The sequence below is a fragment of the Benincasa hispida genome, chromosome 11 (genome assembly GCF_027475165.1).
Source record: "Benincasa hispida cultivar pf3 chromosome 11, pf3_genome.v1.1, whole genome shotgun sequence".
NCBI lineage: Eukaryota > Viridiplantae > Streptophyta > Magnoliopsida > Cucurbitales > Cucurbitaceae > Benincasa > Benincasa hispida.
This window is the reverse complement of record NC_143488.1, coordinates 36,295,385-36,322,913: the sequence shown is the minus strand read 5'-3', so window position 1 is coordinate 36,322,913 and position 27,529 is coordinate 36,295,385. Positions and strand designations below refer to the sequence as shown.

The 27,529-nt window shown below is 34.6% G+C and overlaps 3 protein-coding genes across 3 annotated transcripts; 2 read left to right on the top strand and 1 right to left on the bottom strand.

Moving 5' to 3' along the window:
* The first annotated feature begins 12,612 nt into the window (after nt 1–12,612).
* Nucleotides 12,613–16,962, top strand: LOC120069583 (splicing factor). Its single transcript, XM_039021374.2, has 2 exons — nt 12,613–12,780; nt 12,881–16,962. Exon 2 carries the CDS (start codon nt 12,948–12,950, stop codon nt 16,734–16,736), a length of 3,789 nt encoding a protein of 1,262 aa, XP_038877302.2. The 5' UTR covers nt 12,613–12,780; nt 12,881–12,947; the 3' UTR covers nt 16,737–16,962.
* A 2,096-nt stretch (nt 16,963–19,058) lies between these two features.
* LOC120069585 (polyadenylate-binding protein 2-like) lies at nt 19,059–23,642 on the top strand. The gene is made up of 6 exons (XM_039021376.2): nt 19,059–19,234; nt 19,360–19,462; nt 20,056–20,126; nt 22,906–23,097; nt 23,202–23,329; nt 23,420–23,642. Exons 1-6 carry the CDS (start codon nt 19,184–19,186, stop codon nt 23,466–23,468), a joined length of 594 nt encoding a protein of 197 aa, XP_038877304.1. The 5' UTR covers nt 19,059–19,183; the 3' UTR covers nt 23,469–23,642.
* A 1,824-nt stretch (nt 23,643–25,466) lies between these two features.
* On the bottom strand, nt 25,467–27,102 carry EXL2 (EXORDIUM like 2). The gene has a single exon (XM_039021375.2). The coding sequence runs from the start codon at nt 26,638–26,640 to the stop codon at nt 25,714–25,716; it is 927 nt and encodes a 308-aa protein (XP_038877303.1). The 5' UTR covers nt 26,641–27,102; the 3' UTR covers nt 25,467–25,713.
* Nucleotides 27,103–27,529: the final 427 nt, after the last annotated feature.

Sequence of the window (27,529 nt, the reverse complement as noted above, 5' to 3'; positions counted from 1 at the left end):
CATCTTTCAAAGATTCATTGACATCCTTTGGTTCATCTGGGGAGGTAAAACAAATATTTCCAATCATCTAGAGATAGTCCACTTTGTCCTTCTTTCTACTAGAAGCACCTTCTTCATGATCACCAATGATGTTACTGGATGGGAGATTCTTAAGGATTCTGCTTGAAGGTTGACAACTACTCTTTGGTTCATCTTCATTGCCTAAGAGAATACTGTGTTCAGAATAAGCAACAATGTCATGAGAATTATCATTGACATTTGAAACAACTTTCTGATTTGCCTTGGCACCACCTAGAGACCTCGGCTCAAGTTCATCTTCCTCTAAGTTGGTAATAGATTCCCCACCATTAGTATCGTCTATGACAACATTGAATGAATCCATAACACACTTTGTGCACTTGTTGTAAACTCTATAAGCACAACTGTTTGCAAAACACCCCAAAAAGATGCATGCATTACTCTTTGGATTCAGGACAAAGAGAAATCAATTATGAAAGTGACAAGCACTACTCAGAGCTTCAGCCTAAAACTGGTAAGGAAGATCATAACCATGAAGCATGGCACGAGCCATCTCCTAGAGAGTGTGATTCTTCTGTTCAACAACATCATTCTATTGAGGAGTAATAGAAATGGAGAACTCGTGATGAATACCTTCAGTAGAGCAAAAATCAGCAACCTGACTATTTTCAAATTCCCTTCCGTGATCGCTTCGAAGACGAACAATGTTAAGTCATTTTTCTCTTTGCAACTAAAGAAAAAAAAAAGTTATGAGGACCTGAGCTGTCTCAGACTTCTCCCTTATAAATCTGACTCAAATGTATCTAGAAAAGTCATTAACATAAACTATGACATATTTCTTTTCGTCGAGACTTATAACTTACATGGGTTCTGTAAGGTCAACATGGATTAGTTCAAGAATATGATTTGTAACTGTTACAATTACCTATATTTGAGACACCTTATTTGCTTGCCTGCTTGACACTCTTCACAAATAATTCTTCCTTGACCACCAATATTTGGAATACTGATCACAACCTTTTTTGTAACAGCCTTGTGAATGGCCTTAATGTTAACATGACCTAACTGTTTATGCCATAAAGTAGTTTCATCGTGCTTTGAAACAAAACATTAATGTTAAGAATTAGTTGGAGACCATAAATAACAATTTTCAGAAGATCACTTATCTATCATAACAAGAGATTTAACATTATTCGTGATAACACAACCTTCTTTTGTAAAGTTCACATTCAGCTCCTGATCACACAACTAGTTAATACTAATCAAATTTGTAGTCTGGCCTTCTACCAGCATTACATTATCAAGCATAGGTAAGCCTGGATGGTTGAGTTTTCTTTTTCCAATGATTTTCCTTATTGCTCCATCATCAAAAGTAACATGTCCTGACCCAACTTTCTTGATATCAGATACATAGCTCATTTCTTCTGTCATATGTCGAGAGCAACCACTATTAAAGAACCATTCCCCTTTGGTTGAGGATCGTAGAGATCGTAAACACTACATTACAATGGTTGGGTTTGTTTTTTACTCTCCAAACGTGCTTCATTATAGGAGAACTAGATCTTCTGCTATTTGAATAATTTGACGATCTTGAGTTGTACTCAGGTCTCTAGTAGCCATACAACATGTAGCAGTAGGGTCTAATGTGAGCCATTTTTCCATAGAAGTGACAGATCCTCTACTTTCTTCTTGATTAATTCTTGCTTTGAAATTGATTGAAAGTAGTATACTATGGCTTAGTGTTTTCCCATGGTTCTTGCACTCTGAAAAACACAATTTTTCTACTTCCCTTTATCTGAACTTCGATGTCCATTACCTAAACTAGAGCTAGTGAAGCCAATGCCATGAACATCTTGGAAAGATTTGTCTTCAGACAAAATTTGCTCTAAACTGTCAGTTGCAGAATTTAACATCCTTACAAACTTACTTATGGATCCTTTCTCAGCTTTGACTCCATTGAGTTCACGTTTCATCAATAGGAACTTTTTCTTCTGAACTATCAAATAAAATGCAACTTACAGAAGCCTTGACATCTTCATCTTGATCACCACAATCATCAGACTCCTCATCATGCAAGGTCAAAACATAACTCTTATTTTTCCTTTTAAAAAACGTTAAGCATTCTGACTAATAGTGAGCAAATTCCTCTCATTCACGACATCGAAAATTTTTATCGTTTTTCATGTTGTTGTTCAGGTTGTTAAATTCTCTTTTTGTTCATTGAGTTCATTGGGCATTTAATCCATAACTACTTCCAGAACTGGCCATCCTTGGGGAGTAAGAACCAGATTTCCTCAAACTTCTTTAGTACTCAAGAGAATTGTTTTGACAGTAAAGAGATAGCATCAGCAAGATTTTCTTCTGACTCATTTTTTGGTTCAGATGAGTATGTCTCAACTGAAGATTGTAAAGCCATTCCCTTGTTCCTCTTCTCAGGTTTGTCGCCAAAGGACATTTCAAAAGTAAGTAGAAATCCAAATAGATCATCAACCTTCATTGTAGCAATATCTTGGGCTTCTTTTATTGCAATGTATTTCATATCAAACCTCTTAGGTAAAGATCTGAGAACTTTCCTGACCAGTTTCTCTTCAGAGATCTTTTCTCCCAAGGCCAAAGATTTGTTTGCAATATCTAGTAATCTTATATTGAATTATGCTATAGTTTCCTCTTCTTGATTTTCGGGGTTTTAAATTTTGAAGCCGACATCTGCAATCTTTACATTTTAACTTTGGATAGTTCTTCAAGAGTAACAACAAGAATACTCCAGGCTTCTTTGGCAAAGACACGCGTATTGACCGGCTGAAAGATATTTTTATCAACATCATCGAATATGGCATTTAGGGCTCGTGAATTTCCAAGGGAGACTTCATCCTCCTCTTCAGTCCACTCAACTTTAGGCTTGAGTTTCAATTCACCATTCTCATTTTCCACCTGAGGATATGACCAGCCAACAATGACGGACTTCCAAGACTTGTTGTCTAAGGATTTTAGATAGGTTGACATCCTCGCTTTCTAGTAAGCATAGTTAGTATCGTTCACTACAAAGGAAAATGTAGTAGATCCACCTTCCTTTATCCTTCCAATAGGGAGTGACATGAACACAACATCAGAAATAATGGTAACCCGCTCTGATACCAAATGAAAATAAGAAAGAGGTTGTCTACTGCATGATAACTATGTTGCCTATCATATTACATCATTTCACACAACTGTTATTATAAATTATAAAGTGATAAATGAACATAGAAGATTAATGACCCGATTCAGTGTAAATCACCTACGTTTGGGAGCAGTATATGTAGGAAAGATAACTTCACTAATATCAATGATAAACAAATACAACGTAGTACTTATCTATAATGATAACACAATTACAATGACTTTCAAATAGCTTTATCACTCAACGATCACCTGGGCTCCTCCTAGGGGTGAGACTCCCTCTCACGGTAACTTAGATTCCCTCTAAGTTGTAGTATCAATGAAGAATGTCTTGGGCTCCCCTAAGACAGAGACTCCCTATCTGCAAGACTCGAGCTCCCCTCAAGTTGTGAGACTCGTTCTCACTTGAATTGTATCTTTTCTATTAAGAACAAAATCCCACTTTGCCCAATAGCTTAGACTCCCCCTAAGCTTGAAAATTCCTTTTCAAATGAATCTTGTTACAAGACATGAGCAACTTGTAGTACATGTCTAAGAAATTCAACTCTTTCACCTTCCTACAATTGCGACCAAACACTTACTACAGTATAACAAATGTTGCTCTTAGAAACAAAACGACCAACCCTAACCGGAGGACTAGGTGTCCTTTAAAAATGCACAACAGAAACACAACGAGCAACCCTAACTTCATAGCAGTCGCACACTAAACAAGGAAAAGATATCGGCAAAATAAGATAGCAAAGGAAACCATCGATAAGGAAAGTATTTTATAGGATCAACATTTTCGTAGAACATTCCTTTTTTAGAAACCACCAAAGTAATGACATTTTTATAGCATCTGAAGTCGTAAAAACAAATATTATCAATCTCATAATTTCTAACAAATTTGATTAATTAGTCTTCATTTTTATTTCTAATGAGATTAGATTTAAAATATTTTTTATTTTATTTTAATAGGATTAAAATGAGAAAATAAAATATTAATAATAAAAAATTGACTATAAGGGAACTCTATTTAAGGAAGGTTCTGTCTAAGGTTATGGTATTTAAATTGACCGTAAGGGAACATCCCTATCTGGAAACCAACTTGGGAGTTAAATTAGTAAAACTTTTTATTAGCATGCGATGATGTGATTAAATTTATTAAAGTGTTTGCATGGATCAATATCAAGGTGAATGGAGAAAGTACTTATAGTAAGTGGGAGAAAGACATGTATCAGTATATCCTATGGTCTACTTCATTGGTGGACAATGTGAGACTTCATGCTCGGCCTCTTGTAGCCGTGATAGCGGCCTCCGTTTGAAAATTATTTGCATGGAGTCAATATCAAGGTAAACTCCAGAAATGGATAGGGTCGCTATAGTTTTTTGCACCATTATTGTCCTTGGGTCGCTATAGTTTTTGCACCATTATTGTCCTTCCCTTCAGCAAGCTTATTGAGGTGGAGCTATAGGATCTAAAATGAAGGGTCATACTTATAAGAAATCATTAAGCAAGTTAATGGTTTTTTTATCGAATAAATGGTAACTAATCGTTATAGGAATAAGAGTTATTCTGGTGTAATGAATGGTTGAGAATGTCTTAATCCAGTGAAAGAATAATTGACCACCATTCAGTAGCACTTGTTCTAAATCACTAGAGTATTATAGTAATAGAAATTTTAAATTAATATGAGTAAGATTCATATTAAATCTATACGGTTCATTTTTTAATTTCTATGTTGAACTTGAATAGATAATTGATTACATGTTGTCAAATAACATAATTTATATATTTTAATATTATGTCAGTTTCTCTCACGTTTTAATATTTAATTACCGATATAAGTAAAATGATTGAAAAATATTACTTGGATAAGTAACAACGACACTATATAACGGTATGTAAATTTTGTCTTTGCATTGAGAAATGTTCTCGATATTTTGTTGCCAATTCATGAATTGTTCCTGAATTAAGTGATTGAAGAATCTTAAATTGGAGAAATAACTCAAATTTATCTCCTAATAGGCATATTGCATGTCTTTATTAGAAGATAAAATAACTGAAAAGAACATATGGTATGTTGGAGTCGATGGAAGCAAGATGATCCCAAGATTAAATAACTCTAAAAAAATGGATTTTATGACTAAAGCCAATGAGGAAATTGTTTCCAAATTATCTTGAGAAGTCACACCATGAGGGATTTTAGAAATACCTCAAAAGAAAGAAAAATAAGAATAAAAGTAAATTTGATTTACTGGATTCTTGTTGGAGAAAAAAAATTCGCACCCTGATAGTTGAATAAAGATTCACTATTAAACTTTTCTATACAACTAAAACTATATTTCTTGGAGAATACTTAATAATGTAGAATAACTTCTACAAGTTGGCAACAGAAAACTTATCTTAATTAATGTAGTGGAAGACATTAAAATGTCATTTACTTATTCATGGTGCTTTCATTACCAAATGAGAAATTCAATTTCTCAAACCTTTATTACTACTTGATTCATAAAGTATGAATGGTTTTAGTAATAAAGCATGTTTTCAAAAGTTGTTTGAAAATATTTTTGGTTTAAAATAAGTAAAATTAGTGTATTAAAATGTTAACACATACACTTCTACAAGTTCACGAAAGAAAGCTTATCTTAATTAATGTAGTAGGGGACATTAAAATGTCATTTACTTATTCATACTAAAAATGGTGATTTTATCGCCCCATGAGAAATTCAATTTCTCAAACATTTATTACTACTTGATTCATAAAGTGTTAATGGATTTAGTAATAAGGCATATTTTCAAAAGTTGTTTGAAAATATGTTTGGTTTTAAATAAGTAAAATTAGTATATTAAAATGTTAATACATTACACTTCTACAAGTTAGCGACGGAAAGCTTATCTTAATTAATGTAGTGGGAGACATTAAAATGTCATTTACTTATTCATACTGAAAATAGTGCTTTTATCACCATATGAGAAATTCAATTTCTCAAACCTTTATTACTACTTGATTCATAAAGTATGAATGGTTTTAGTAATAGAGCATGTTTTTAAAAGTTGTTTGAAAATATATTCAGCTTTAAATAAGTAAAATTGGTGTTTTAAAATGTTAACACAAAAATACTACATTGAGAGGTTAAGAATTAATGAATCCATAACATAAAGACAAATTTGATTCTCCTAAAAAAAATACTTCTTTGGCAATTAAAGTTGATATTCAATTTTAATGACTATTATAGGTAATTCTCTAAACGTTAGAGTTAAATTACTTTACCTGCTTAAATATCTTGCCTTTTATGTAGGATAGTCATTGGACCTTATTAGATAGGGTGACATAGCCAAAGAACATGTTAGGCCTACACATTCTGATCTAAGTGGTCTAGGTGAATGTTAGAGTAAGTTTGACATCATAAATATGTGATGAATATTTTGTGTAAAAGTATCTTCATCTAATGCAACTTAAATCAATAGGTATGCCTATCAAAACATTATGATCATATCATAATAGTTTGTACAGGAGTCTTTTGTACTACGCCTAATTGAAAGAGATAGAATTATATCCCAACTCAAGCATTAGATATACTTTGGATGAAATTATCAAGTAATAGGAGAAATTTGTTAGACATAGCCACATCATTTAAAGGTCACACACTATTGCCAAGCTCTGCTTAGGACATACAACAAAGATTTTATTTTGAACATTATTTCTTCTAGATTATAGAAGTGTTGTAAAACTAGTATACGACATTTTAGGATTTGGGTATTTTAAGATATTTGTATAAAAAAAAAAAACTCAATAAGTACATAAATGTTCAAAGATAAGCCTAAATGTGGGTTGTCCTCAAGGAGTTACAAAATGGTCTTTTGTTCAATTTCAAATAAAATAATGTATTTGTGTGACAAATACTGTTCTATTATGAATGACTAATAAAAAGTTACAAACCTGTAAAAAGGTTAAATAGTGTTGATGAACTGATTCCAAGTAAAACCACTTAATTGTTAACAAGTGTTGTTAACTTTTTAATTACATTTGAGAGTCAAATGAATTTTAATTGTCAACTAGATAAGTCTTCATTATAGTGGGAGAGTTATGAGATGACTCAAACTTTACAAAGACTTACTTGAAGTCAATATAGATGACAAGATAAAGGCTTATTGACCTCAAAAGTAGTGGAAGAGTTATGAGATAACTCAACCTTTACAGTGACTTAATGGAGATCAAAGTTGTCATATTAGAAGACAAGAATTGAAAGGTGTTGACAAGAAGGCAATATGTCAAAATCATGAATCATGAGATAAAGTCTATGTACTTCATCTGAGTCTAGATTTGAGGATTTTCTTGATGGGGTAAAACCCATAGGCTATGAATTGATCTACAAAAGAGACTTAAAAGTGTAGAATATAAAGATACAAATCTTCAAAGTAAGATTCTTAGCAAAGGGTGAAAACCATCACCGTAACTGGTGAGAGAAATTAGACTCTGAATCAATTTTCTCACTTGTTATTTTAATAAAGTCTTTATGCATTATTTGATTCATTGTTGCATATGAGATATATAAAAATGAATCAATTCTTTTATGAAAAGAAGTTCAATGCATCTACACAAATTTAAAAAAAAAAATTCAAAGATTGAATTGCAAAAGGTTAGTAGAATTGTACTTGTTCATTTGAGAAATGAAATACACAATTAGAATCTTTTAATGTAAAGGGTTTAATAAAAGTATCATAACCCGTGACTTTGAATAAATAATAATTTTCTTATACTGACAAGAAAATTATTAAATGCTAAGTGGGCAATTTTTTTATATTTTATATTGATGTCTTATTACTCACTGTGAATGAAGTAAAATTTCAATATAAAAATTTGACTGCCTAACTAATTTTAAATGAATGATTTGAATTGTTTTTTTATGTTAGATTTCCAAATAAAGATTTTCAGGACATAATGTTAAGTTTGTCTCAAGCATCTTATATTTACAAAATTGTTGTCTAATGTTTGATGCAATAACTTCAGATAGAATAATAGTGTATTATTCTACATTGAAGTCGATAAAGTTTAAGGAAAGGTCTCCTAAGACACCTCAAGTGTTGAGGACTTACTCGTTTAACATTTAAACATACAAATGTTTAGTCATATCAATTAATTCAATGGTATGACCATTGAGTATAAAAATTAAAATTTTCTCAAAATATTTATGATAATGAGAAATTTACGTGTATGGAGTTTAAGATTCGATCTTTGACAAGATACACTTAATCTTACAGGGATCTATAGAAATCCATGTTAAGTTTTATCCTAAGTGGTGTAGGTTGGACTACAAGACAATTGATTTTGCTTATGATGCAATAATTTGAGTAGTCATAAAACATTTTTAAACATTTGAAAGTTGTTTCAAATGTGCATTAATCTTTCACACTTTATAAAATAATAGTGGTGCAAGGACTAAGACTGAGGATATCAGTAAACACCAAATTTTAGGGTAAAAACATAATGAGAAAAAATATCATGGTAATGTCCAAGACGGTATTTTATGGCATATGTTTTGAATTATATAAAATGGACTATTTAGGCTAAAGTGTGTGAGGGTACCTAGAATGTCTAAGACTATGGGATATGTTTTTTATTTACTAGAGTAAGTAAGAGAACATGTCGGATATAGAGTATGCCCTAGGATACATGTCACCGACTCATGTCTGGATCACCTAGAATGTCTAGGACTACGAGATATATCTTTTATCCACTAGGGCAAGTAGGAGAACATGTTGGGTATAGAGTATACCCAGGTTGAGGGAATGGACTATGACGAAACTTTCTCACCTGTTGCCATAATAAAATTTATCCAAATACTCTTGTTCATTGTCATATATTATGACTATGAGATAATGCAAATAGATATCAAGACTGCCTTTTTAGTGGTAATCTTGAAGAGAGTATCACATGAAACAACCAGAGGGATTCAACGAACAAGATCAAGAGAAAAAAGTTTGCAAGATTAAACAGTTCATCTATGGACTAAAACAAACATCACGATCTTGGAACATAAGATTTGATAATGCGATCAAATCTTATGGCTTTTATCAGAATATTGATGAATCTTGTGTCTACAAAAGAATCATCAATAGTTCAGTAGCTTTAGTTTTGTCTGTGGATGATATAGTTCAGTAGCTTTAGTTTTGTCTGTGGATGATATCCTACTCATTGGGAATGATCCAAGCTTACTGACTGATATAAAGAAGTGTTTGGTTGCTCAATTCCAAATGAAAGATTTTGGTGATGCACAGTTTGTTCTTGAAATCCAAATTATAAGAGCAAGAACAAAACACCGGCCTTATTTTAGGCATTGTATATTGACAAAAATGCTTGTCAGATATTCTATACAGAAATCCATACAACCTTTCAAACATTAAATTATATTGTCTAGGGAACAGTGTCCCGAGACACCTCAAAAAGTTGAGGATATGAGACAAATTCCCTATGCATCAATAGTGGATAGCCTAATATATGCTATGTTGTGTGCTAGGCTATACATATGCTATGCAGTTGGGATTGTCAGTAGATATCAATTCAATCCAAGATTTGATCACTTGACTACAGTTAAGATAATCCTCAAGTATTTTAGGAGAACGAGGGACTATATGCTTGTGTATGAGGCTAAGAATTTGATCCCTACAAGATACATCGACTTTGATTTTCAAATTGATAGGATTCTACGAAATCCACATCAGGATTAGTGTTCACTCTTAATGGACGAGCTATAGTTTGGTGAAGTGTCAAGCAAGGTTGCATTGATGACTCCACCATGGAGGCTAAATATGTAGTTGCTTGTGAAGCTGCTAAAGAAGTTGTTTGCCTTAGGATGTTCTTGACGGATTTGGAAGTTGTTCCAAATATGACTTTTCCCATCACACTTTATTGTGATAATAGTGGTGTTGTGGCAAACTCTAAAGAACCTCAAAGCCGTACGAAAGATAAGCATATTGAAAGAAAATATCACTTAATAAGGGAGATTGTCCAACGAGGAGACGTGATCATCATGAAGATAGCTTTGGAGCACGATGTTGTCGATCCATTTACAAAAGCTCTCATGGCTAAAGTGTTTGAGGGTTATCTAAAGAGTCTAAGTCTACGAGATATGCACCATTGTCTAGGGCAAGTGTGAGATGTAATTAGGTATATTGTATGCCCTAGTTTATTGCAGTAGTGTACATTACTGTATCTAATTGTTATATTTATTGTTTTGTGCACCCCACTAGCTTTAGAACAAGTGAGAGATTGTTAGGGATTATGTCCTAAATCGCATGGTTTTGAATGTATAAACAAAATTCATTTATTTAATAGAATAAGAAGTTATTTTATTTGACCATTAGACTTGTGTAATTCAATCCAATAAATTAAGATTCAAGGTTATTTTGTGTAACTTGAACAGTATGTGGTAAACATATAGGTGGATCACGTTCAAGTAATAACCTGAATGGTTTGTGGTATATGGATAAGGTTAAATGTTTTGTCCTAGTGACACTACGGATATGGTCCACTTTGTAGATATTACAAACAATTTGATCCAAGTTAGTGACATTTTGCTATATTTGTAAATAAGTTGGCTAATTTTTCTATATGTAAAAATAACCCCTTTTTTTTACAATATAATAAAAATATTGATTCATATCAGACATCGACGTTGAACTCAAAAAAATTATACAAATATCAATGAAAATATCGAAAGGTCGATCAAAATTTAATATCATGGACATAATTGAAACGAAGTACTATTTTATATATTTTTTTAAAAAAAAGGGCTAGTCGGTAAATGGAATTCAAGCCCAAAATAATAGAATATGTAGAAAGATAAAAATAATTGCATATATAGAACAAAAAATGGTAAAAGATTAAAAAAAATCCATGTCCAGGCACCATTTTGTGCACTGCTTCTCAGTTTTCTCAAATTAAAAGCTATCATTGATAGTTACTGTCAATGATAACTTTCAATTTAAAAACTGTGCTATCAGTGGCTATCACAGATAGTTGTTATCCGTAGCTATCCCTGATGGCTGCTATCAGTGGTAGCTTTTTTATTTGAGAAGTGTGCTATCAGTGAATATCACTCATAGTTGCTATCATTGATAACTTTCAATTTGAGAAATGTACTATTGGTTGTTATCGCTGATAGCTGCAATCAGTAATAATTTTCAATTTAAAAAATGTGCTATCAGTTGCAATGACTAATAGCTACTATTAGTTGTTATCAGTGATGTTGCTATAGGTGAATATCATGGATAGCTACTATCAGTGATAGCTTTTAATTTCGAAATGTGCCATCAGTTGCTATCGTTGATAGTTGTTATTAGTGATGCTGCTATTAGTTATAGCTTTCAATTTGAGAGATGGGTTATCAGTTGCTATCACTGATATATTTCTATCAATGATAGCCAAATAGTGGTTATTTCTGATTCGTTTCTATCAATGGTAAGCTCTGGCCCAGACAAGAAGCAGATAAATATCGATCTAAACGAGAACCACCCCTCCCGCTCCTCTCCCTCATAAACTCGGCATTTCTTCAATCAATTTGCTCTCCATTTCTAAGTTCGTAGCCTCGTCTACCTTGTCTTCTTGAAACTTAGTCACCTCCATTTGATAGAAAGACGTTCGAGTCCTAGAACCTGCTTTCAAATTGAGGGAAAAACCGTTCTCGAAGAAGCGTGTTTTGATATTTTTTGTTGTTTGAATTTGATATCATGTTATACTTGTTTGTAAATAATCAGGGTCTTTTGATTAATTTATTGATATATGTAGTATGTTTGTATGTTGTTATTGATGCATATAGGTATAGAATGATATCCTTCTACATTAATAATCGTAAAGGATATCATTGATAACTACTGTCAGTGATATCTTTCTATTGCTATCAATGTAAAGCATATCACTGATAGTATTTATGTATTATGTAATGTAGTATTTGAGATGAAATGACTCATCGAGATTGTTTGATTGTGCATAAAAGGTTTCCATAGCATGATATTATAGTATCATTAATAACATGTTATCCATGATGTTACTCATGATACTATTGATATACTTCATACTCTTAAAGTCTTATACACTGGAAAAAAAAAAAACTATTGGTCTGTTTGATAACATTGTCATTTCTCATTTTTTGAGAAATAAACTTGTTTAATAACTCTTACGTTTTTTTACTTCAAACTTTTAATAAATATTTCTAAAAATAGTACAAACTTGAGGGCTAAAAAAATTAATTTCTTTTAAATATGTTTTCATTTGATACTTGTATTTAAAGTTTCGTTATAATAATCAAAATTGAAACTCAATCTCATAAATTTTTTTTTAATGATTCTAGTGGAAAATGGGAAGATGAGGAAGAGAGGGAAATATTGATTCCGGGATTGGGCTGGAAGGTTGGCCGGCCCATTAAAGCGATCGGTTGGAGTCGGTTCACCACATCCATAAAAACCGAAGAGAGAACTCGTAAGAAAGTTTTCGCAGTGCATTTCTCCTCCTCATCTTCAAGCCCTAAAATTTCATATCTGATTTTCTAATTTCACTGCAGAGAGGAAGAAGAAGAAGAAGAAAGGGTTTTGGACATTCGAATTTCGCTACTTTGATTCAGGTCAGTTCATTTCTCTACCTTCCTACGCGTTCTATCTTTTTTCATTTTTCTCCATTTTTCGCAATCTTTATTTTAATCTTTCTTACTGAAATCCTTATAGTCTAATCCACCCAACACTTTGCCGAATTCCGATTTCTGGGCCTTTGAATTCTTAAGAAACGTAAGCCATGGATTTAGAGATTGCCAAAACCCAGGAGGAGAGGAGGAAGATGGAACAGCAGTTGGCTTCTCTCAATTCAGTGACCTTCGATACTGATCTTTATGGTGGGAATGATAAAGCGGGTTATGTGACTTCCATCCCGGTTAATGAGGATGATGAGAATCTTGAATCCTTGGATAACGAGGTTGCTCGGAAGTTGGCATCCTATACAGCCCCGAAGTCTCTGTTAAAGGAGATGCCAAAAGGTGGGGATGAAGATGATGATTTAGGGTTTAAGAAGCCGCAGAGGATTATTGATAGAGAGGATGATTATAGGAAACGTAGATTGAATAGGGTCATATCTCCTGAGCGGCATGATGCGTTTGCTGCGGGTGAGAAGACGCCGGACCCATCTGTGAGGACTTATGCAGAGGTGATGAGAGAGGAGGCGTTAAAGAGGGAGAGGGAGGAGACGTTGAGGGCTATAGCCAAGAAGAAGGAGGAAGAGGAAGCCGCTAAGGCATCTGGAGAGAAACCAAAGGAGTCGGTTGCAGCAGCTGCAGCTCCTCAGAAGAGGAGGAATAGGTGGGATCAATCGCAGGATGATGGTGGAGCAAAAAAAGCAAAGACCTCGGATTGGGATTTGCCCGATACAACACCCGGAAGGTGGGATGCTACACCAGGCCGTGTGGGGGATGCCACTCCTGGTGTGGGGAGAAGGAATAGGTGGGATGAGACTCCAACTCCTGGGAGGTTGGCTGATTTAGATTCGACTCCAGCAGGTGGTGTTACACCGGGTGCAACCCCCGCTGGAATGACTTGGGATGCAACTCCTAAACTTGCTGGAATGGCTACACCAACTCCAAAGAGGCAGCGATCACGATGGGATGAGACCCCGGCAACAATGGGAAGTGCCACTCCTATGCCTGGAGCAACCCCTGCTGCTGCATTTACTCCCGGTGTGACTCCTGTTGGTGGGGTTGAGCTGGCTACCCCAACACCTGGGGCTATCAATTTGCGTGGCCCGATGACCCCTGAGCAGTATAATTTGATGAGGTGGGAGAGAGATATTGAGGAGAGGAACCGCCCATTGACTGATGAAGAACTTGATGCCATGTTTCCTCAAGAGGGATATAAGATTCTGGACCCTCCGGCTTCCTACGTGCCAATTCGAACACCTGCAAGGAAGTTGCTTGCCACACCAACTCCAATGGGAACCCCTCTTTATGCCATCCCAGAGGAGAACCGTGGCCAGCAGTTTGATGTTCCAAAGGAAGCACCTGGCGGCTTGCCATTCATGAAGCCTGAGGATTACCAATACTTTGGGGCATTGTTGAATGAGGAAGATGAGGAGGAATTGTCTCCAGAAGAACAGAAAGAGCGGAAGATTATGAAGCTCTTGCTCAAGGTTAAGAATGGAACACCTCCTCAGAGGAAAACAGCTTTAAGGCAGCTTACTGATAAAGCTCGTGAGTTCGGTGCAGGCCCATTGTTCAACCGCATTCTGCCACTCCTTATGCAGCCTACTCTGGAGGACCAGGAGAGGCATCTTCTGGTTAAGGTTATTGACAGAGTGCTTTATAAATTGGATGAATTGGTTCGTCCCTATGTGCACAAAATTCTTGTTGTGATTGAACCGTTGTTGATTGATGAAGATTACTATGCACGTGTAGAAGGTAGAGAAATTATATCCAATCTTAGTAAAGCAGCTGGTTTGGCTACTATGATTGCTGCAATGCGTCCAGATATTGACAACATTGATGAGTATGTTAGGAATACCACTGCGAGGGCTTTTAGTGTTGTTGCTTCTGCCCTTGGAATTCCTGCCCTTCTTCCATTTCTGAAAGCTGTGTGTCAGAGTAAAAAATCATGGCAAGCAAGGCATACTGGAATAAAAATTGTTCAGCAGATTGCTATTCTCATTGGTTGTGCTGTTCTACCACATCTTAGGTCTCTTGTAGAGATCATAGAACATGGTCTAAATGATGAGAACCAGAAGGTGAGGACAATTACCGCTTTGTCTTTAGCTGCGCTTGCTGAGGCTGCAGCCCCATATGGTATTGAAAGCTTTGATTCAGTCTTGAAGCCACTGTGGAAGGGTATTAGATCGCACCGTGGTAAGGTGTTGGCTGCTTTCCTAAAGGCAATTGGTTTTATTATTCCTTTGATGGATGCACTGTATGCCTGCTACTATACAAAGGAAGTGATGTACATTCTGATTCGAGAGTTCCAGTCACCCGATGAAGAAATGAAGAAAATTGTTCTTAAAGTGGTTAAGCAGTGTGTGAGCACTGAGGGAGTAGAGGCTGATTATATCCGTAATGATATTCTCCCTGAATTCTTTAGGAACTTCTGGGTTCGTAGAATGGCTTTAGATCGAAGAAATTACAAGCAACTTGTGGACACAACTGTTGAGATAGCAAATAAAGTAGGTGTTGCTGATATCGTAGGTAGAGTTGTTGAAGATCTCAAGGATGAAAGTGAACCTTATAGAAGAATGGTTATGGAAACAATAGAGAAGGTTGTTGCAAACCTTGGTGCATCTGATATTGATGCTAGATTAGAAGAGCTATTGATTGATGGGATTCTTTATGCCTTCCAAGAGCAGACCAGCGATGATGCTAACGTGATGCTTAATGGGTTTGGTGCAGTTGTCAATTCTCTTGGGCAGAGAGTAAAACCGTATCTTCCTCAGATTTGTGGTACCATAAAGTGGCGATTGAATAACAAGAGTGCGAAGGTGAGACAGCAAGCAGCAGATCTTATTTCAAGGATTGCAGTTGTTATGAAGCAGTGCCAAGAGGAACAGCTCATGGGCCATCTTGGCGTTGTCTTGTATGAATATTTGGGAGAAGAATACCCAGAAGTTCTTGGTTCAATTTTGGGAGCTCTCAAGGCTATAGTTAATGTTATTGGTATGACAAAGATGACGCCTCCAATCAAGGATTTGCTTCCTAGATTAACACCAATTTTGAAGAACAGACATGAGAAAGTGCAAGAGAACTGCATTGATCTTGTTGGTCGTATAGCTGATCGTGGTGCTGAATTTGTCCCAGCAAGAGAATGGATGAGGATCTGCTTTGAGTTGCTTGAGATGCTCAAAGCTCACAAGAAGGGTATCCGTCGAGCTACAGTGAACACTTTCGGGTATATTGCAAAAGCCATTGGGCCGCAAGATGTCTTGGCAACTTTGTTGAATAATCTAAAAGTGCAGGAGCGTCAGAATCGTGTTTGCACCACTGTTGCCATTGCAATAGTTGCAGAAACCTGTTCGCCATTCACCGTTCTACCCGCTCTAATGAACGAGTATCGTGTGCCAGAGCTTAATGTGCAAAATGGGGTGTTGAAGTCTCTTTCTTTCCTTTTCGAGTACATTGGTGAGATGGGAAAGGATTATATATATGCTGTGACGCCATTGCTTGAGGATGCTCTTATGGACCGAGACTTGGTCCACAGACAGACTGCAGCCTCTGCTGTGAAACATATGGCTCTAGGGGTGGCCGGTTTAGGTTGTGAGGATGCCTTAGTCCACTTGCTGAACTATGTATGGCCAAACATATTTGAAACCTCACCACACGTCATAAACGCTGTGATGGAAGCCATCGAAGGAATGAGGGTAGCATTGGGCGCAGCCGTTGTGCTGAATTACTGCCTGCAGGGGCTTTTCCACCCAGCTCGGAAAGTTCGAGAAGTATACTGGAAAATTTACAACTCACTGTACATTGGAGCTCAGGATGCTCTTGTTGCATCTTATCCAGCATTAGAGGATGGAGAAAATAATGTGTACAGCCGACCGGAACTGGTGATGTTTATCTGAAGTTCTTCAATTTGTTGCAAATGAGGGGGATATGATGATAGGCCTATGAATCTTGTTGAAGAGTATTGTATTGAATTAGTTTATCGTTTTGGGTTCTTAGCTCTTTCTTCCCAGAAGGATTTCCAATAGTAAGTGTTGCCATTGCCAATGTGATATTAATACAGTTATGAACCGATCACTTTGCTTATTCTAACTACTTAACCAACATGGGCTGGTTTTTTGCTCTCTTGTATTTGTGTATTTTAGATTAATGATGTCATTAATTAGCAGGATTTGCATTATTATTATTATCTGTTCTTCGAGTTCAACAGTATTTCAACTTAATTTGTTATAACGAGTATGAGAAACCACATCTCAAAATGAATGAAAGTTTTATCATCTATGATTTAATTGGATATCGACTCATTTTTGTCTAATTATTGCAAATTATGATTGTTATTGGTTCCGTAAGCTGAGTTTTTATAACTGGTTTAATTTGCTTGGTGAAAATATTAACTACTTTTTTAACTTAATAACTTTGAGCTTGTTTGGTTAGCATCAACAAATATGAATCTTGAATTTAAAATTGTTAAGTGCTGATTTATATTAAATAAAGATAAAAAAACTTTTTAGAAATATCATGTCATATTATTAACTCATTTCACTTTTTTTTTATAAATAAATGATGTATTATAAGTTGATAATATTACAAAATAGAAATTATACAATTTTTTTTAACATAAGACATACTTAATAGTAGTTTATTGTCGGCTAATATTTAGTTTAGTAATTACAATTAATTTTATGATTTATAAATTGATTCTAATTTCTGAATCTATTACCAAACATATATTTGAAAAACATGTAATATAATTATTTTCAAATTTATGTTTTTAGATTTCCAATCAAATAGACCTAATTCATGTTATTGACACTAACCACATTTCACATGATATTAGTTGAATTTCACTTTACAATTGTTAGACTACATAACAATAATAATAATAACAACAAAGGAAGAAATAAGTTTAATTTTTAAAAACTAAAAAGAAAAAAGAAAATTGTTATCCAACGGGACTTAAATATTTTACCGTCTACAACTCAAAGACTAATGTGTTTTTAATACAAAATCACGATGAATGTAGGCTCCAAACCTAGTTTTGGATGAAGATATAACTGAACTTGTTAAGTCGCCCTTAGATTTGCGAGTAAATTATTAATTTTACAAAAGACATGGACCAACATTTATTTAAACTAAAAATAATCTAGAAATTACTGTAAAAATTAGATTAAATTATAAATTTAGTCGGTGATCCTTAAAAAGTATCTGTTTGTTTATGAAAGAACTTAAAATTTTAATTTTGTTTTAAAAAAAAATACGGATCTACAGAAACAATATTAAAATTTTAGAATTTTATTAGACCTCAAATTTAATTTTATATCTAATAAAATAATTAAATTTTCAAAATTTTAAATTTGAATGAGACCATATTAGACAAGAAGTTTAAATTTTAGGAACTTATTAATATTTTTTAAAGTTTAAAGATCAAATAGATAAAGATAAAAAAAAAAAAAAAAAAAAAAAAAAAAATTAAATATCATTTTGATTCCTGTACTTTGAAGTTTATTTAATTTTAGTCACCATACTTTCAAAAAGATTTTAAATTTAGTCGGTTAAAGTAAACTTTTACTGAAATTAATTAAATAATAGTAATAAATTTCATCTAAGTGAATATGTTTTCAGAATTTATAGTATAAATACTAATAGATAACAATAACTTTTTTTTTAAATAAAAAATAAACTAATAACGGATATTCAATTTAAGATTTACTAAAATTTAATAAACTTCAGAGTATATAGACCGAATATCATTTTAACAAAAAAATCAAAATAAAAATTATTAAACTTGTAATTTAACCTAAAATTAGTCAAAATGAACATAGCTTAACAATAAAATATGTATTAGTCAACATTTGCATTATGTACTTATACAATCAACTTCATGGTCGATCTCTTCCCCACCATATTGTCAAAATAATAATAATAACAAATAAAATATGTATTTTAAAAAAATCATTGATAGAAAAATTATCAAACTGTTCACAAAAATAGCAAAATAAAAAACACTATCACTATCTATTAGTGATATTGGACTTCAATCAATTTCTATCTCAAATAGACACGGATAAACTTCTATCAATTTCTATAAAAAAAAAAAAATATATTAAAATTTTGTTGGGTTGTGTAACTAGTTTCCTTATTTTATTATTATTATTATTTTTTAAATCCCCTTAAAAAAACTTAGAAATAAAACCTAAATATATTTAAAAAAAAAATAAATAAGGAGAAAATGTGTAAAATATACGAGCCGGTTTGAACCCGAAGTTACTGCAACTCCCTTTGAGAGAAAGGGGAGAGAGAGAGAAGAGAGACGAAGGGGCGGTGCGACGGAGGAGGAGGAGAAGCCATGGAGCACGACGACGTCGACATGATTGGCTCCGACACCAACGACGCTGTGGTTCATTTCCTTTCTTTCACTTTCAATTCCATTCTTTATAAATCATCTTCTTGTTTTTTCTTGTTCTGAAAACCCTAATTTCTCTCTTTCCTCCTCCTGTCTCCCCCCTTCCTATCGTCTTTCAGGAGTTAGACGACATGAAGAAGCGGTTGAAAGACATGGAAGACGAAGCTGCTGCTTTACGTGAGATGCAGGCCAAGGTCGAGAAGGAAATGAGTTCTGTACAAGGTTGTTTTATTGTTGCTCTTCTTCGCTTTTCCGAATTACTTTTTTCTTTTTCTACAATGTCCTTCAGATATTGAGGCTCTAGGAAATCTCTTTGTTTTGTTACTATTTATGATTGTCTTTCTTCGATCTTATTTGGTGAAATACTGAATTTCTAAGTTGAGTTTTGTGCTGGAGTTGCTATTTGTTGGATTCTTGAATGTCGTCTTTTGATGTAATCTACGTTGAAAATGTTTACATTTTGAAAGAAGCGCATTTGGATCTCATGCAGAAAACTGGAGCTTGTATTTGAATTTCTTATTGTTGCAATTTATTAACTCTGAATGACTGAATTCTTGGAGACTATTCATTCTCATCTTGATCGACAAAAAGTGGTAGTTTGAATTAGGAGAAGTCTACTAGTTGCTATTGTACTGCCTTTTGTTGCTTGATGAAAAGAATACCAACTTTAAAATTGAGATGAGAACCTTAGTCGTGTGTCAATTATGAAGACTTCATTCTTTTCTGATTATCCTGTACACGTTTTTATTCTAAATACATCTTTCGTACAAAAGAAGTTCTATCAGTCTGTATTTAACCACGTTTTGTACTACCAGATCCTGCAAGTGCTGCTGCAAGTCAAGCAAATAGGGAGGAAGTGGATTCACGGTCAGTGTTTGTTGGCAATGTACGATCTCTTTATCCTTGACCGAGATTTTTTTTCCCCATATTTATCCAGTTGCTTGCTTTGGTCACACAATTAGCTGAACTTTGATTTATTGGGTGAAATGACTCTCTCTGTTTGTGTTAAATTCTTGAACAATATCAGTTCTGTTGTTGTCAGAGATTTGGCTTACCTGAAGAAGGCTATATGTTTCAATTTAATGAAAAACTAACTGATTATTATTTTTGTCAATATATGACAATGAAAGGAGTCTTTTGTTTTTTGTTTTTATTTTTTTCGTGCTTTGTTGGTATAGAGGGCTGAATTCCAATTCTCGTACTTTCTTTAGTAAAATCAATTTTTGTCCGGTTAATTTTCAATTGGTGATTAGAATGCAACCATCACTTTATCAATCTCTAATAGCTTGTGGGGGGAAATACGTGGAGTAGCATTAATTTAGACCTTTTCCCATTTTCTTAGTTCCATTGTTTGAAATAACTTCTGCATTATGGCCTAACTGTTGTGCTACTACCTCCTATTTTCACTAGATTTGTTATTTCTATTTAAGCCTTTCATTATGAAGGGAACAATGACTGGCTCCTCTTTAGCTATCTCTTTTATTAATCTTCAGCCTTTTCTTTTGCTCCATGAATTTGGTATGAAGAACGGGGCAATCTTATTGATGTATTTAACAACCTTTCTATATTAATTGGATTGGAGTTATTAATAATTGGAGGTACATGGGCACCACTTACTGAAGAGCTGTATTCTTCGTTATACAATAGAAAGAGCTTTCTGAGCATGATTTTCTTTGAGGGTTCATTTATTAGTTCTTGACATAGATTAGGATTGCACTAACTTTCATTGCTCACGTCGTCATAAAGGTTCATTAAATTTCAGTTAGCTATGATTTGTTCCTTTTGGTACATATCATCATGTCTTGGGAAGAGGTTGGATCGTGCTTTTCATTTTGAGAATGTTGCAGTGATTGGTTGCTAGGAGATATTAGGAGGGATCATTTTATTATTCTATATTGTTCTGCCTTTTAAGAACTTTGAAATCTATAAATAACTATTAGGAATAATTTCACGATAGATTATTCTGTACAATGCAGATGGTTATTTTTAAAATTTTATATGATCCATTTCTGCGCTGTGCTTGAAATTTTAGTATATGTTGGTGTTTCTAGCCTGATTTGACTCCCGTGTTTGACTGGAATTACAGGTTTTCTGATTACCTATTGCTGAAGTCGGATATTCTCTGATATGTTATAAAGATAGCTATCTAGTATATAAAAAAAGTGTCTTATCCCAAAAGAAAGAACAGATAAAAAAAATGTGATAAAATCAAGAAGGATAAGGTGTATAATTTTCAAGGGGGTAATAGTTTTAGTTGAATTTTTGAAAAGAGTTATGGAAGAGAATTGTTGAGATGAGTTAACAAGAAGAGAAAATATACCTAAATGTCTTGTAGTTCATGCCCTGGGTGGGCAGAGTTAGTCAATCTAACATGTCTCAAATTTGGGGCCATGTGGGTTATGTGGAAAAGGAGTTATTAAAAAAAGGGGAGAGGGGGGAAAAAGAGGAAAAACTCACCAGCACATAAAAGGGTATGTGTGACTATGTATAAGGTCAGCAGAAGTTTTACTGGTTTGCTTGATTGAACTGGAATGATGGAGAGGGCTTGACAAGTTTTGAAGGGAAGTAATGTGCATTCACAACTGAGGGCTAGCTGTGGCGCTGAGGTATGTTATTGTCTTGTGTTGAAGCCAGCATTTGTGACCACTGTTCAAGGATTGTTTAAGCGATTTACAATCTGTGGTGAGAGACCTCCAAATATCTCTGATTTTCTTGTCTCTTCTTCCCTAATCCATCGAGGAAAGGAAAAAGACATAATTAGGGAAGCTTTTATGTTTCTATTTCTACTTGTGGGGAATATTCATTTTTTACCTTCGTAAATAGCCCACAGAGTCAATTTTAACTATAGTTTTAGATTCATCAAATTAAACTCCAGGTTTATATAGGTTATAAAATTAATACCCTCCTTGATATAAGTTGGAAAAATGTTATATGACTAACTGATAAATTATTCAAAATCTAACCAACCAACCCAAAGTACTGCTAAGAAAAACCCCGAACATCACCCAATGAAAAGGCATCCCTGCTTAACTGCAAGTAGAAATAGTCTTTTTCACCAATCACAACACCCCCACACTTAACCTCAAATCTTATAAAAAAAATTAAAAATAGAATCAAAACCAAAATGACCGACCTGAGGGTTTTAATTTGAACTTCTATTCAGATTCAGTTGGATGAAACTAAAATTTAGTAATTAAATTTGACTCATTCAGCAAAGTACCTGGGTAAAATCGTTTCTGTTGTTTAGTAGGAGCAATCAAATGTCTATCCTTTCCATGGCCATGGGTCACAAAAACTATTAGTCATCTAGGTCTCTTACAAGAGTACAAATATGAAGAAATTAGAGTTGCATGGTGGTTCCTTGTCTTCTCATGAATGGGTGTCCGTATTTGGAATTAGAAGGGGGACCTATTATTGTGAACAATTGGGACATGACCTTTTCCTTAATTATTTCTTTTTCCAGTTTGTTACAGGGTGATGTACTATGACTATTACACACTGATTATGAAAATGTGTGCCTCATTTTATTGATTAAAAATATTTGTGAGATTTGCATTCTACTGATATTGATATAGTATAAGTTAACTTATAGAGATGGACTATGCAAACCCTATTTTATTGGGTTTTTGTGGTATGACAAATGCTTTGAGCTGCACTTGGAACAGGTTGACTACTCATGTACACCAGAAGAAGTACAGCAACATTTCCAGTCATGTGGGACTGTAAACAGAATCACTATCCGCACTGATAAGTTCGGGCAGCCGAAGGGTTATGCGTATGTTGAATTCGTTGAGCCAGAAGCTGTCCAAGAGGCTCTCCTTCTGAATGAATCAGAACTGCATGGTCGACAGCTTAAGGTTAACATAATCTTTATATATTACTTGATTAGTGTGTGTTTAAGATTCTTTTACTGAATTATGCACATTTATTGGGAAAAATTGAATATTAAAGTATGGTGCAGGTTACTGCTAAGAGGACAAACATACCTGGGATGAAGCAGTATCGTCCTCGCCGATCCAATCCATTTATGGGTGCTCGATCCAGGAGCCCATATGTTGCTCCTTATTTCTTCTCACCATATGGATACGGGTACGATTGGTGAAATAAAAATTTCCGATGCAATCCGCTTGAATCTCTTGCTCTCATCCTAGTCATTTAGCATAGTTCTATCTATTGCAGGAAAGTCCCGAGGTTCAGAATGCCAACACGATACGGCCCCTACTATTGAATGTTAATTTTGTTTTTGGGCATTGTTGAATTAGAGATATCGCACTTAAATGTGTGTGCATGCCCTTTTTCTTTTTTTTTTAATGATGGAAATTGATGTTTGGATATAATTTTAAGAGATACTTTCTGTTTAAAAAGAAATGGAGTGTGAGCAAGCACGATGCAGGTTCGATCACTTTGAGCTCTACCATTCGCAGCATCACTGCGTATAGAAGAAAGCAGCTTCTCTGGACTTTGCTTCTGGTAAGTTTTCAAGATCTGAGTATTCATTTTCGGAATTGTGCATGTTGTTCGAAGCTAAAAATGGAATCCAATACATACTTGGTATTAAACCGTTAATATATTTAGTGCTTGCTATTTTGATTTGATTCTGTGCATGGGTTTATTTATTTGGCTTTGCTTGCCCCCATTTGCTCCGTCAGTAGTTGTATATAAGTTTTGCTTTCAAGAACAATAATCATCCACCAAAGTCTCATACTTTTGCATCGGTTGTTTTCTCTGTGTATCATTCTAAGGTTTTAATCTGTTTTCCTTCCCTCTTTTGTTATGTATAATATTTATTTATATTATTATTTTTTCTTTTATAATTTATTAAAAAAAAAAAAAAAAAACACTTTGGATTGTCATTGAAGGTTGGGGCCAAAAAAAGATCCTGGCTTTTGGGTTTTTTCATTTAACTTCAAATTCTTCACTCTATATGCTGGTCTTCCTAAATGTTGAATGTCTATGGGTTTTGTTTCTGTATTTTAGCTATGGCAGCTATTTTTTGTTCTTTTTGTGGCAAATTAATTTCTGTACATTCAACATGAAATCTCGAAAAATAATGTTCATGTTGAATGTAAAGACTTCTTTTGAGATTTTTTTCTCTTGCTTTCTTTTATTATTATTATTCTTATTATTATTATTAGTGAATATGAGAGATTCAATTGAGTCTTTAAGAAATTCAATAGATGAATCTCAGACTTACATAGGGGCTGTTTGTTTTGCTAGAATGAAATGGGTTTGGAATGAAATGTAATCTAAAATTCACGTTTGGATTGAGCGTTTTGGCCTGATTTGTAATATCATTTCATCCTCTCAGTTTTCAACTCAACTTTCTTTTCCACTGTATTCATGTTTCGCGATTTCAATTTTGTTTCGTCCTCATCATCTCGTGTTTCAACATTCCTCTGATTTTTTGTAATAATTTGATCTCTCTCAAACAGTCCCATAAAGCACATGACATACAATCAGTTTTAAAGTTTTAGTTCTGATAAAGTATCATGTAAGTACAAATTGTAAAATATTTACCGCTATATGATAAAAATGGTAAACAACCATTTGGTTTTTAGCTTTTGAAAATCAATCTCTTTTATATATTATTATATAATTTAATTAATTTTCCTGATTTGTTATATGCTTTTTAGAAATATTTTCCAAAATCTAAACCAAGTTTTAGAAACTAAAAAGAATAAAGCCTTCATGTTTGTTTTTTAAATTTAGCTGAGTACGTAAACGATTCCTCAAGAAACATAAAACTAATGTGTTATAAACATACATAATTTCTTTGAAACCAAGTATTTATTAAAACTAGTGTTGTATCACCTTATGAAATAATAAAATAGTTGATCTACTCAAAATTCTCTATTCCCAATATTTGCAAATGGAGAGAAACTTAGTATCATTATACTTATTTTAATGTCCCTAACTTTTTCAAAAGCTGACACGGATAAAAAAGAGAGATTAAAATCATTGGCCACATGTTTGTTTTTGCACCCATCTTTTAAATGCTTTGTGCCCACCAAATTAAAAAACAATGATTCCATAAGATCCTTATCCCATATTTAATGATTACCTTAAAATCAGATATATACCCCTTTCTTTTTTTCATCCCTCATATGTCAAATTCCTTCCTCTCTTGTCCCATCATTACCTTGCTTTATTCCCATTACCAAACACTCCTAAATTCTCCCCACTTTGGATTAAAAAAAAAAAAAAAAAAAACATTAGCTTCTTTCCCTTGCTTTTAAATCTTTTTTTTTTTTCTTTTCTTTAAATAAAGTTTTACATTATTTATGTTTCTCCATTTTTTCAAATACGAATTTACACATCACCACCCAAACGACGTTTCATCCATCTCCCCAACCATACGGCAGCCAAACTCGTTTTCGTGGATCACATTTCTACTCATTATATTATATCTACAAAGCAAAAAACAAGAACACAGGAAAAGCCTCCACTGCCACGTGTCGTCCACGTCAGCCACGTCACACCAAGGTCTTACACGTAGACGTCTGAGGGTCCCACATCGCCGGAAGAAGAAACTTCCTTCCATTAATGCCATGAGCATTGAAACTGGCTCCGGTGACCTTATCAACTAGAACTTGACCCGGGTAACCCGGATAGGCTCCGGACCCGAATAACCCGGTGCAGGCCGAAACCGCTTCCAGCGGCGCTGTCGGTGGACCCTGAAAGTACCCGTCGTTGAAAGGATTCGTCACAGTTCCTGCAAGAACAGTGGCTAAATTGATGATCATTCCGTCAACACCAACGTCACCGTTAGGGGCGATCAACGGCGGCGTCTGAGGGCCGTAAATAGGCTGATGAAACGGCCAAGCACAGTACCCAGGGCACTGAGATTCAGAGTTTCCAACCCACACATATGCCGTTCTTGCCTTGCTCCGACCCACCGGAACCGACCCATGAGTCCCGCACCGGCTCCGGCAGAATCCATCTACGGCAACGTCCTTCGCCGTGAGCACCAAGTTCACTGAATTCAACTGATTGACCTTCCTCGCCAAAGCCTTGAGATGCAGGTCCTTCAGATTTTTCCCCAAAGTGTAAGACTCGTGAAGAATCTGCTTCCCGACGACGAGATTCGACGACCCGCCTTTATATTTCTCCGTCGTCTTCCACCAAAGAGTCGCCGACGGTGCCGGAGCTCCGGAATAGCTTAAAGATTGAATGAAATCCACGATTACAGAGCGCTGTGAGGATGTGAATTGGCCGTACCAAATCAAGTTGACGGTGATATTCCCTTTCAAAAGAGCACCCTTGTGGTACTCAAGTACTAAAGGCTGTTGCTGGACGAGCGCCGCCAGTTTCCGGCCGAGACCATGCTCAGGAGCGGTAGCAGAGGAGGAGAAGAAAAACAGAGTGAAACAGAGAGTGGCGAGATGGTAAATAGAAGCCATGAGTAAAGGGGCAAAGTTGGAAAAGGACGACAGATTTTGGAATTTTGAATTTTGGAAGAATGAAATGGGTATTCGTATTTATAGTGAGAGGCAATTGGATATGAACAAAGGAGACAGCTGTATGAGGAACACATGCGTCACCGTCAAGTAGACACGTGGCTGGTTGTTATTGGCTCGTGAGGTTAGTCAAAAAGAAGTTGCCAGGCTGTGACGGGGAGAACTTGGAGGACGTTTTGTGGAACGCGTGACTGGAGATTTTCTAGTCACATGCGCGTGACTATCACGTGCCTTCTGACTTGGTTACGGAATCTGACGTGGCGATATATGATCCCTCCACTGCCCTCGTGTCCCTCTTAATTCGTCCACGTGGCTCCTTCTCTTACTTTCATTTCCTTTACATTTCCTTTTTATATTTCTTCTCTCCTTTTACTTTGCTTATTCCTTAGTATAATTCTTAAAATTTTCGAGTTATGTATATTTTTTTAGACATAAATTCATAAGATCCAACCCAACGAGCCAACGTCCAATCATCACTCGCTCTCGAGGATGAGGGATAAAGCATAGGGAGAAAAGAACTCTCTCTAAAAATAAGAAGATCCAGAAGATGTAAAAGCAGTTCGATTATAGACAATTTTGTTCTCCCAGGAGAATAAAATTAATAAAGTTATATTTATTGCGTATATATTAAATGTTCAATTATATATAAAATTGGTTTGTGAGATTTAAATGTCTATTAAACATACAATTGTACTATACATAATTTTAACATTCATAACTTAATTTAAAAATAAATTAATTAAAAACATGTCATGAAAAATTTAAAGGTTTGGATTAATTTAAGAAAAAAAATAAATTTTCAAAAAATTCATTTTTATTTTAATATTTTTTA